The sequence below is a fragment of the Bos mutus genome, chromosome 9 (assembly GCF_027580195.1).
Source record: "Bos mutus isolate GX-2022 chromosome 9, NWIPB_WYAK_1.1, whole genome shotgun sequence".
In the NCBI taxonomy this organism is placed as follows: domain Eukaryota; kingdom Metazoa; phylum Chordata; class Mammalia; order Artiodactyla; family Bovidae; genus Bos; species Bos mutus.
This window is the reverse complement of record NC_091625.1, coordinates 23,561,638-23,574,320: the sequence shown is the minus strand read 5'-3', so window position 1 is coordinate 23,574,320 and position 12,683 is coordinate 23,561,638. Positions and strand designations below refer to the sequence as shown.

The following is a 12,683-nucleotide window of genomic DNA, read 5'->3' as shown; positions in this document are numbered from 1 at the left end:
AGCCAAGTTCCCACCCACACAGGCCTAAGATAGCAATCTCAAGCCTCCTAAGTTCACACATTTCTGAATACAGATTGACTTTAAAGTTTGATCCTTAAGAATAACGTGAAGTGAAAGAAAATGCTGGACTTGTGAATATGTTTCCTAAAGTGGTTTCTCTTCTGTAAAACTAAATGCAGTCATTTGTATGCAAAATATGGACTTTTTTTAGACCTCTGATTCTTTGATCTTTTAAATGTCATATCATTTAAACTGAGTATAGAGATTTAAATTCTTTTTTCTCTTATCCATTTATAGATCTTGGAATTTCTGGTACCACATCCAAAAAGTAAGTATTTTTGAAACTGTCTGGTTTTCTTATGACAGTGTATTTGTACTTGTTTGAAACTATCAAACCTTGTACTTAATGGAGTATTACTCATTCTCAGACTAGGTAAATTGGTTTTTATTTCATTGTCAGTTTTTGTTTTGTTGTTATTCTACTGGAATCTCTATTCCACTATTGACTCTGCAATGAAAAGGAATAATCTGTTTCAGTCTCCAGATTCACACTAAATTATGTCTAGAAATACTTGGGAATTGTGGTTTGAATACTTTAATAGCTTTAAATTCTAGATGCATTGTAATATTCCTCGCTAACATTGATTTTAAAAAGTGTCTCATGGAATCAGTTCTAAGGAAGAATAGTAAAAATGACAATGTATATGTTTTTTAGATGCATATTTCAATATCTCTGAAATTGGGATGCATTTAGCAATAGATATAATCTTATAATCACTGGAAGGCAGTTGGTAGTCATGATTCAATTGTGTGAAACCTTCTGTTGAAGCCACTAAGATCCAGAAAGTGCCATCATGGATTCATTATCAGTTCAGCGAAGGGTAGACAGTATTTATGACTTACTTGGAAGTTTTTGTAACCAGTGATGAATTCAGTTGAATTTTGTGGCACATTTTTCCATGAGCAGTGACAGGAAATTCCTGTTGTCACTGAGGTCAAAACTCTCTTGATGTTTTTGTCAAATGTCCTTAAGCTCTCTTAGATACGATATGGTAAGGCTCTTCTGTCTGTTTCATCCATTCTCTTTATTACTTCTTGACCCCAAATACAAATAAACATTTAAGGAGCCACATACTATTCTTTTCTGATTGTGTGTGTGTGTTTTGCATGGTTGATTTTAGGGGAGATCTTCAGTGGAATGCTGGAGAGAAGAAGTTGACTGGGGGTGCCAACTGGCAGCCGAAAGTAGCCCCTGCCACCTGGTCAGCAGGCGTTCCACCCAGCGCACCCTTGGTATGTAGCTCCCAGAGGCCAGAGTGGTGCAGGCACTGTGCCAGTTTCCAGGTGTATGGAGCAGGGAGCATGTTGCTGAATTTTGCTACTGATGTTGTACTTCTTGATCCGTGTTGAAGAAATGGAGCAAGATGCAATATTTACCAAAAGGCACATTTCATTGACTTTATATTTACTAAAGATTATGACCTAGCTTTTTAAGTATTTCAAAATAGTATTTATACTACTTCAGACATTAGTTTTTTATTTCTACAATTATAGAAATGATATTTCGATATTTTGAAACATGTAATACCATTGATATTTATCTATGTTTTTACCACATCTCTTGCCCACATTTCCTGATGGTCATAAATAATGAATACTTTTATTTTTGGCAGAAAGAGTGAGCTGTTTTCTATTGTGTACCTGAACTTTCATTTTAAAACCCTATGAAGTCTTCTCACTGTTTTTTAAATTTGAAACTACTATCACCGCCTTTCCTATGAAATTTAGATAGGTCTCGTTTCTGTATCCCCTGGAGTAGAAAATAGCAACCCATTCCAGTATTCTTCTCTGGAGAATCCCATGGACAAAGGAGCCTGGCAGGCTGTAGTCTATGGGGTTACAAGGAGTTAGACCCGATTGTGAAATAACACTTTTGTTTTCAATACTATTATTATTAATTGAACTACAACTTAAGTGGTAGTTTCTATAGGAAAATATCTTCTCAGACTTGGTTTCCAAAACCCACTTCCTTTGGTCTCCCCACTCCACCTGCTGGTGTTTGTAAGAGAGCAGGAAACTCAAGGACTAATGCTTTCTGCCTTTGGTGAGTTCAAAGTCTGAAAGAACTTAATTTTAAGAAGTGATTTCTAAAAGATAACAATGAGAAGATTGCCTGTTATATCTGGATGTTTACCTTTTAAAATCTTTCTTTGCATAAGACAATGCTTAAGAGGGCCATTTTTGTATTTATCTATAAATAAAGTTCCATTTTAATTTTTGTAAAGGATACTTAGTAGAAAACTACCCATCTCTTTTAAACTGACCTATAGGTCTGGAAGATCCCCTAGAGAAGGAAATGGCAACCCACTCCAGTATTTTTGCCTGGAGAATCCCATGGACAGAGGAGCCTGGCAGGCTGCAGTCCATGGGGTCGCAAGAGTCAGACCCGACTTAGTGACTAAACCACCACCACCATGCCCAGGATAGCCATATAATTTATTGTGCAAACTAGTGCTCTTTGAGGGCGAAAGGAAGCATAATTGTTACTCTGGGGCCCCAAGCATGTGTCTGGTGGCCCACATAGATGCTGAGACCATAGGCAGGTAGCACTCTGGGCCTAGGCAGCTGCATTCCATTCTTTATTTTCTTAGTCTATTTTTTTGAAATATAGTTGATTTACAATGTTGTGTTAATTTCTGCTGTGCAGCAAAGTGATTCAGCTGTACATAAATATGTATATATTCTTTTTCATACTCTTTTCCATTATGGTTTATCACAGGATGTTGCGTATAATCCCCTGTACTGTACAGTAGGACTTTGTTGTTTATCCATTCTCTGTATAAGAGCTTGCTTCTGCTAACCCCAAGCTCCCACCCCATCCCTCAACTGCACTGCATTCTTAAATACAAAAACAGTGTTGGCGGTAGAGGGAGAGAGACTCGATAACTCTGAATAAAATCCCTAAAGAAAGAAAAAGCTTCTTCAGAACACATCTTATACATCTGTTAATACTGCACATTGTCAAGAAATCTCATAATTTATATTATCATCACCAAATTAAAAGAACTCATTTTTCTATTCTCTTCTATGCAAAATTAAAGAGATCTTATACGCAGTCCTAAGTAGTTTATACTCTTCCCTGGTGGCTTAGACGGTAAAGCGTCTGCCTACAATGTGGGAGACCTGGGTTCAATCCCTGGGTCGGGAAGATCTCCTGGAGAAGGAAATGGCAACCCACTCCAGTATTCTTGCCTGGAAAATCCCATGGGTGGAGGAACCTGGTTAGGCTACAGTCCATGGGGTCACAAAGAGTCAGACACGACTGGGATGCTGAGGATCTAGCGTTGCTCTTATCAGCAAGATAAAGCTGTTCAGTGTTTTGGTTTGGGTTTTTTTTTTTCAGTTAGGGTATAGTTGATTTACAATGTTGTGTTAGTTTCTACTGTACAACAAAGTGAATTAGCTTTGTGTGTGTGTGTGTATATATATCCCTCCCTCTTGGACCTCTTTCCCACCTACCCACCCCCATTCAGTGTTTTTTTAACTGGTTAGTTAAAAAACAGTCATGGTGATAGCAAAGTCAAAGAAGAGGATAGGGGAGTGGAGGGAAAGGTGTTGAGAATACTGATATCTGGCAGATCAACCATAGGTTAAAAAAAAAAAAAAAATTTGGAGCCAGAGGTGGAGAGTAAGATAAGAAAGAAAAGTCTCAGGCAGAATCCACTCAACTGGGGATTATTGTGAACAAACTCAGCAAGACACTGGCTGCCAGGTTTCTATATGGGGCAGTTTGCTGAGTAATGAGGCCATTATCCCCAAAGGGGAACAAGGGAAAAGTATTTTAAAGACAGTGTTGAGCTGGAGACCTTCCTTGACCATCACCTCCCCTAAGATGAAGATTTTAACCATACACAGTCAAGAATTCATCAGATACTTAACAAACAACTCTTTTGCTTCTCTGAGGCCACAGGGCCACCAGTTATCTGATTGGCAGGCAGCATCCTAGAGACTGAGATTAACATTCTCATTTCTCTTAAACCCCCAAACACCTTATTTTTGTTTATGGGGCAGAAAACTTTACACTGTTAATAATGAAACTCAAGAAAGTTAAAGACAGTAGACTTTAGCATAAAATGTCCACAGCAGCTGTGGAAAGAGAAATTAGAACAACAAAAGTAATCTTTTAGGAGGGCAGAGTTGCCTAAACAGAGTTGTAGTTCTGTTTCTTTTGTTTATTTTCCTTAACGTTCTAGGCAGCAATATGAAGGCAGTTATTTTTTCATTGTTAACCCTCACTTCGTCACAAAATTTTACTACCATTTGCTCCATTTAAAGCAGAACTGTACTTCCCGATCAAAATTCTGGTTAGCTTTCACTTTAATCATTCTGAGTTTCTCTGGCTTCCATCCACCCCAGTTCTCTCATAAAATGTCTCTTGCATTTTTCTATTCCTTAAATACGTTTGAGTCTCTTTTTCTAAGGACAGTCAAGAAAAAGAAGAGAGAGCTGAGATGTGTGCTTCAGAAGCAATGAGGGAGGGTTTGCAGGTTTTCCCATTAATCTGCAGGCCTTTGTTTTTGAGTAGGAAATGAAAGGTTGGATGTCAGGGTGAAGACCCTTCTGCTGCCTTTTATAGATTTTATTAAGAGACAAGAGCTAGGTTACTTTTCTCAGTTTGTTTTAAATTCCCCTTAAATGCTGCTTAAAGGTACAACTCTTAAAACTTTTCAGATGACAGCACCCAAATTAGATGTAAAAACTTTTAACAGGACTGGCATACTATCATGGCCATCAATAGGGTTATTCATTCCTAGTTTTGAGCACAACAGACCTGCTCAGTTTCCATCAGACAAACTAGGAAGGTACTTGCAACTCAGAAATATGTGCATTTTGTAGAAGGCCATAGTTCTGCCCCTAAAACCAGCTAACCTTTATACATCTGTAGGTGAAACATTTTGTCGAGGATTAAAAAAGAAAATAATTTTTTAAACCTTAGGATAAATAATATTGAGGGGATAAATTATTGAGTTAATCTACCATTTGAACAAAATGACAAACTTAGACTCTCTTTAAATTTTTGACCCATTTATTTGATCAGGAATATCTGCAGATTCACTTTGTTTTGATAACTAGTTAAAAACCTTTTTGCTTTCACATCACTAAATCCTAATGATACAATTCTTGTAAAAAATACAATTGTTATTGTAAGGTACAATTCTGATAAAGCAATTCCAATCAATGATACAATTCTTAGTCTGGTGAGTAGCCTACCCCTAGACTGTTGAAATAATGAGTAGAGTGAATCTGAAATATAATATTTGTCTTATAGAGAAAGAAAAATAACTTTCCCTCTATCCTTCTAAGTTCTTAGTGGAGACTCCTGTAGTAACACATATTAACAAGAGAAAAACAGAAACTTGTTAACATGTATGCTTCATATATACATGGGAGATACCAAAGGGAAAAAATGAGTAACTCCCTGAGGTGGTCTGAGCCACTGGCTTAAATAACCATCTTCAGCTAAAAAACAAAAGAAAGAAAAATATAGGGTGGCCAGTTAATGGAGAGGTTACCAGGAAGAGCGGGTCAACAAAGGTAAGATTTGTTATACAGGGCTTCCCTGATGGCTCAGCGGTGTAGAATCCGACTGCCAGTGCAGGAGACAGAAGTTTGATCCCTGACCCAAGAAGGTCTCACGTGCCGCAGAGCAACTGAGCATCACAACCACTGCGTCTGTGCTCTAGAGCCTGGGAATTGCATACTGAAGCCCGCATGCCCTAAAACCTGTGCTCTGCAATAAGAGAAGCCACTGCAATGAGAAGCCTGCGCACTGCAACTAGAAAGGAGCCCACGCTTGCCACAGCTAGAGAAAAGCCTGTGCAGCACCCACCAGAAATAAATAAATAAATAGAATTATTTTTAAAATTCATTCTTTACGTTTAAGTCAATGACTTCTCTATTGATAAGAGATTCTCTTGTAATTTAGTCATCCTACTCTTCCTGGTACAGAAAGGGGGAGACCCTTAAGTGGGATCTCCTTTGTAAATCTAAACACACCTTACAAAAGTTTAATGTCTACTGTTGTCAGGCTCCTCCTGCATCTGCTGTTCTTCAGAATAATCAGCTCATAAGAATCCTGGTTCCAAAAAACATATTGGGGGGATATTTTGCTACCCTTCAGTATTTTCTTTCTTTTAAAAAATGTTTTAGATAAATTTGTATAACATTAAGTTACAACTTTAAAAGTGTGTAATTCAGTGATTTTTAGTATTTTTTTGAAGTTGTAAAACTTACATTCTCTATAATTCCAGAATATTTCCATCACCCCAAAGAGGAACATGGTCTTTCCCAATTTTCTGCTTCCCTATTCCATGACATCCAAAAACTTACTGTTTCTGTGGATTTGCCTCTTCTAGATTTTTAATATAAACAGAATCCTACCCTAGGGAGTCTTATGTGCATGACTTCTTCCACTTAGCCTAATGTTTTCAAGGTTGATCTGTGTTGTAGCATGTAACAGTACGTCATTATTTTATGGCCGACAGTTCTGTTGTTTGGATATACCACATTTTGTTTGTTCATTCATTAATGAATGGACATTTGTGTTTCCACGTTTTGGCTATTATGAAAGATACTTCTATTATTTGTATACAAGTTTTGGTAAGGATATATGTCCTCAGTTTCCTTGGGAATATACCTAGGAATGTAACTGTCAGGACTTGTGTGACTCTGTTGAGCTTTTTGAGGAACTGATGCACTTTACCAAGCAGCTGCATTATCTTATATATTTATACCATCAGTGCATAGGGTTTCAATTGTGACTTTCATATGAATTTCCTTAATGACTAAAGATCTTGAGAATCTTTTTATGTGCCTAATGGTCATTTGTATATCTTTTCTTTTTTTTTTTTTTTTTTTTTTTTTTGAGGAATGTGGTGAGTTCTAAGGGATCTTTATTATTCTGGATCAGATCAGATCAGATCAGATCAGTTGCTCAGTCGTGTCCGACTCTTTGTGACCCCATGAATTGCAGCACGCCAGGCCTCCCTGTCCATCACCAACTCTCGGAGTTCGCTGAGACTCACGTCCATCGAGTCAGTGATGCCATCCAGCCATCTCATCCTCTGTTGTCCCCTTCTCCTCTTGCCCCCAGTCCCTCCCAGCATTGTTCTGGATACTAGATGCTTATGAGACATAGGATTTGCAAATATTTTCTCCCATTCTGTGAGTCACCTTCATTTTCTTGATAGTATATTTTAATGCACAGAGTTTTAAATTCTGATAAACTCCAATTTTATCTATTTTTGTTGCTGTTGCTTGTGCTTTTGGTGTCATGTTCAAGAAACTGTTGCCTCATCCAAGGTCTTAAAGATTTATACCTAGACTTCTTTCTAAGAGTTTATAATTTTATCTGTTACGTTAGGTCTTTGACCTATTTTTTAGGCTCATTTTCATATGTGGTATGAGATAGGGGTCCAAATTGTTTGTGTTGCATGCACAAACCCAGTTAATCCGAGAACCATTTGTTGAAAATACTGTTTTTTCAACAATATTCTTCACAGTCTTCTCAAGTATCAGCTGACCGTAGATGTGTAGATTATTTCCAGACTCTCTATTCTGCTGTATGGATCTATGTGTCTGTCCTCATGCCAGTACCACAGTGTTTTCATCAATGTAGCTTAGTTGTAAGTTTTGAAACCAGAAAGTGTGAACGAACCAAATTCGTTTTTGTTTTTCAAGATTGTTTTGTCTATTCTGGGTCATTGGATTTCCATATAAATTTCAGGTTCAGATTGTCCGTTTTTCTAAGAGAAGTAGTTAAAGTTGATAGGGATTGAAATTTTGATAGGAATCACACTGAATCTATAAAGTGAATTGGGAAGTATTGTCATCTTAACAATAATAGTCTTTAGTCGGAGAAGGCAATGGCACCCCACTCCAGTACTTTTGCCTGGAAAATCCCATGGATGGAGGAGCCTGGTGGGCTGCAGTCCATGGGGTCGATAAGAGTCGGACACAACTGAGCAACTTCACTTTGACTTTTCACTTTCATGTGTTGGAGAAGGAAATGGCAACCCACTCCAGTGTTCTTGCCTGGAGAATCCCAGGGACGGGGGAGCCTGGTGAGCTGCCGTCTATGGGGTCACACGGGGTCAGACACGACTGAAGCAACTTAGCAGCAGCAGCAGCAGTCCTTAATAGATTAGACGATGTCTATTTTGCAAGTTGTCTTTAATTTCTTCAACAATGTTTTATAGCTGTTAGTGTATAAGTGTTCTACTGTCTTGTTAAATTTATTTCTAAGTGTGTTATTTTTAATGCTGTTATAGATTAAATTTTTTGTAATTGCATTTTTTATTGTTCATTGCTAGTCTGTACACCACATTGATTTTTGTATATTTATTTTTTATCTTGCAACTTTGCTGAACTTGTTTATTAACTCTGATGGTTTTTTGTGTGTGAATTCTTTGATTTTCTCTATATAAGATAATGTCATCTGCAAATAGAGATAGATTTGTTTCTTCCTTTTTTATTTGAATGCTGTTTCTTTTTCTTACCTAATTGCACTGACAAGATCTCCCAGTACCTCTTTATCTTGTTCTTAGGGAGAGAACTTTCAGTCATTCAACATTAAATATGATATTCAGTTCAGTTCAGTCCCTCAGTCGTGTCTGACTCTTTGTGACCCCATGAATTGCAGCATGCCAGGCCTCCCTGTCTATCACAAACTCCTGGAGTCCAGCCAAACCCATGTCCATGGAGTCGGTGATGCCATCCGACCATCTCATCCTCTGTCGTCCCCTTCTCCTCCTGCCCTCAATCTTTCGCAGCATCAGGGTTTTTTCCAGTGAGTCACCTCTTTGCATCAGGTGGCCAAAATACTGGAGTTTCAGCTTCAACATCAGTCCTTCCAGTGAACACCCAGGACTGATCTCGTTTAGGATGGACTGGTTGTATCTCCTTGCAGTCCAAAGGACTCTCAAGAGTCTTCTCCAAAACCACAGTTCAGAAGCATCAGTTCTTCTGCACTCAGCTTTCTTTATAGTCCAACTCTCACATCCATACATGACCACTGGAAAAACCATAGCCTTGACTAGATGGACCTTTGTCAGAAAAGTAATGTCTCTGCTTTTCAATATGCTCTCTAGGTTGGTAATACCTTTTCTTCCAAGGAGTAAGCATCTTTTAATTTCATGGCTGAAATCAGCATCTGCAGTGACTTTGGAGCCCCAAAAATAAAGTCTGACACTGTTTCCACTGTTTCCCCATCTATTTGCCATGAAGCGATGGGACCAGATGCCATGATCTTAGTTTTCTGAATGTTGAGCTTTAAGCCAACTTTTTCACTCTCCTCTTTCACTTCCATCAAGAGGCTCTTTAGTTCCTCTTCACTTTCTGCCATAAGCGTGGTGTCATCTGCATATCTGAGGTTATTGATATTTCTCCCAGAAATCTTGATTCCAATTGTGTTTCTTCCAGCCCAGCGTTTCTCATGATGTACTCTGCATATAAGTTAAATAAGCCGGGTGACAATATATAACCTTGACGTACTCCTTTTCCTATTTGGAACCAGTCTGTTGTTCCATGTCCAGTTCTAACTGTTGCTTCCTGACCTGCATGCAGGCTTCTCAAGAGGTAGGTCATCGGAGAAGGCAATGGCACCCCACTCCAGTACTCTTGCCTGGAAAACCCCATGGACGGAAGAGCCTGGTAGGCTGCAGACCTTGGGGTCGCTAAGAGTTGGACACGACTGAGCGACTTCACTTTCACTCTTCACTTTCATGCATTGGAGAAGGAAATGGCAACCCACTCCAGTGTTCTTGCCTGGAGAATCACAGGGACGGGGGAGCCTGGTGGGCTGCCGTCTATGGGGTCGCACAGAGTCGGACACTACTGAAGCGACTTAGCAGCAGCAGCGGCCATAGATTCATCCATCATCAAATCACTGAACAGCATAATTAATTTTTTTACAATTAATGAACCTACAATGACACAACATACTCAAAAACCATAATTTACATGAGTCTTCACTCTTGATGTTGTACGTTAAATAGGTTCGAACACATATATGATGATATGAATCCTTCACACAGAGATTTTTTTCGATCCTAAAAATCCTCTGTGATTACCAAATTCATCAATTCATATTCTGGCAACCCAACACCTGCAACCACTTAACTTTTTATTGTCCCTGTAGTTTTACATTATGCAGAATATCATATAGTTTGCAGATATCAGTTGTGTTCCTCAAGCAATTAACCTAACTTCTCTGAGCAATGGATCACTCATATGTAAAATGGAAGTCAGTATCATCTGCTTTAAAGAATTATTGTAAGAATGAGAGATTGCATATAAAGGTCACAGAGTAGGCAAAAATAAGCACTTTTTATTTCTTTGATATAGTAACAGATTCTTTTTTTTGTTTTTTTACCTTTACAATATTGTGTTGGTTTTGCCATGTGTCAACATGAATCCGCCGCAGGTGTGCACGTGTTCCGCATCCTGAGCCCTCCTCCCTCTTCCCTCCCCGTGCCATCCCTCTGGGTCGTCCAGATTCTTAAATCAACTTTATGGAATAGGGCCAGTGACCTTACTGCCATATAGTTGGAATCACAGAGAATATAGTTTTTTCAGATTATTTCACTTGTATTCAAGTTTGTTCAATATCATTCCATGGCTTTGATAGCTCACTTCTTTTTAGTGCTGAACAAAATCACTACAGATGGTGAATGCAGCCATGAAATTAAAAGATACTCCTTGGAAGGAAAGTTATGACCAACCTAGATAGCATATTCAAAAGCAGAGACATTACTTTACCAACAAAGGTCTGTCTAGTCAAGGCTACGGTTTTTTCAGTGGTCATGTATGGATGTGAGAGTTGGACTGTGAAGAAAGCTGAGCGCGAAGCATTGATGCTTTTGAAGTGTGGTGTTGGAGAAGACTCTCGAGAATCCCCTGGACTGCAAGGAGATCCAGCCAGTCCATTCTGAAGGAGATCAGCCCTGGGATTTCTTTGGAAGGAATGATGCTAAAGCTGAAACTCCAGTACTTTGGCCACCTCATGCGAAGAGTTGACTCATTGGAAAAGACTCTGATGCTGGGAGGGATTGGGGGCAGGAGGAGAAGGGGACAACAGAGGATGAGATGGCTGGATGGCATCACTGACTCGATGGAGTGAGTTTGAGTGAACTCCGGGAGTTGGTGATAGACAGGGAGGCCTGACGTGCTGTGATTCATGGGGTCACAAAGAGTCGGACACGAATGAGCAACTGAACTGAACTGAACTGAATATTTTATTGTTTGGGTATACTGCAGTATATTTATCCATTCATTTAGTTCTTCCCAATTTTGGCAATTATGAATAAAGTCACTAGGAACAACAACAACAACAAAAAAGAGGTAGGTCAGGTGGTCTGGTATTCTCATCTGTTTCAGAATTTTCCACAGTTTCTTGTGATCCACACAGTCAAAAGCTTTGGCATAGTCAATAAAGCAGAAGTAGATGTTTTTCTGAAACTCTCTTGCTGTTTCCATGATTCATCGGATGTTGGCAATTTGATCTCTGGTTCCTCTGCCTTTTCTAAAACCAGCTTGAACATCTGGAAGTTCATGGTTCACATATTGCTAAAGCCTGGCTTGGAGAATTTGGAGCATTACTTTACTAGCGTGTGAGATGAGTGCAATTGTGCGGTAGTTTGAGCATTGTTTGGCATTGCCTTTCTTTGGGATTGGAATGAAAACTGACCTTTTCCAGTCCTGTGGCCACTGCTGAGTTTTCCAAATTTGCTGGCATATTGAGTGTAGCGCTTTCACAGCATCATCTTTCAGGATTTGAAATAGCTCAACTGGAATTTCATCCCCTCCACTAGCTTTGTTCGTAGTGATGCTTCCTAAAGCCCACTTAGCTTCACATTCCAGGATATCTGGCTCTAGATGAGTGATCACACCATTATGATGATCTGGGTTGTGAAGATCTTTTTTGTACAGTTCTTCTGTGTATTCTTGCCACCTCTTCTTAATATCTTCTCTTCTATTAGGTCCCTACCATTTCCGTCCTTTGTCGAGCCCATATTTGCAGAAAATGTTCCCTTGGTATCTGTAATTTTCTTGAAGCAATCTCTAGTCTTTCCCATTCTTTTGTTTTCCTCTATTTCTTTGAATTGATCACTGAGGAAGACTTTGTTATCTCTCCTTGCTATTCTTTGGAAGTCTGCATTCAGATGGGCATATGTTTCTTTTTCCCCTTTGCTTTTTGCTTCCCTTCTTTTCACAGCTATTTGTAAGGCCTCCTCAGATAGCCATTTTGCTTTTTTGCATTTCTTTTTCTTGGAGATGGTCTTGATTCTTGTCTCCTATAAAATGTCACGAACCTCCATCCATAGTTCATCAGGCACTCTGTCTTATCAGATGTAGTCCCTTAAATCTATTTCTCACTTCTACTGTATAAGGGATTTGATTTAGGTCATACTTGAATGTTCTAGTGGTTTTCTCCACTTTCGTCAGTTTCAGTCTGAATTTGGCAACAAGGAGTTCATGATCTGAGCCATAGTCAGCTCCTGGTCTTGTTTTTGCTGACTGTATAGAGCTTCTGCATCTTTGGCTGCAAAGAATATAATCAGTCTGATTTCGGTGTTGACCATCTGGTGATGTCCATGTGTAGAGTCTTCTCTTGTGTTGTTGGA

The 12,683-nt window shown here is 39.0% G+C and overlaps 1 protein-coding gene across 8 annotated transcripts in view; it reads left to right on the top strand.

Annotated features, from left to right (window-relative positions):
- The window catches only part of SNAP91 (synaptosome associated protein 91), a 169,621-nt gene that overhangs the window by 142,613 nt on the left and 14,325 nt on the right, over window positions 1-12,683 (top strand). For all 8 annotated transcript variants that reach the window (XM_070376277.1, XM_070376270.1, XM_070376272.1 and 5 more), the window contains 2 exons: window positions 298-328; window positions 1,182-1,293. In XM_070376277.1, coding sequence (XP_070232378.1) covers window positions 298-328; window positions 1,182-1,293 — 143 coding nt within the window. The remainder of the gene's footprint in view (window positions 1-297; window positions 329-1,181; window positions 1,294-12,683) is intronic.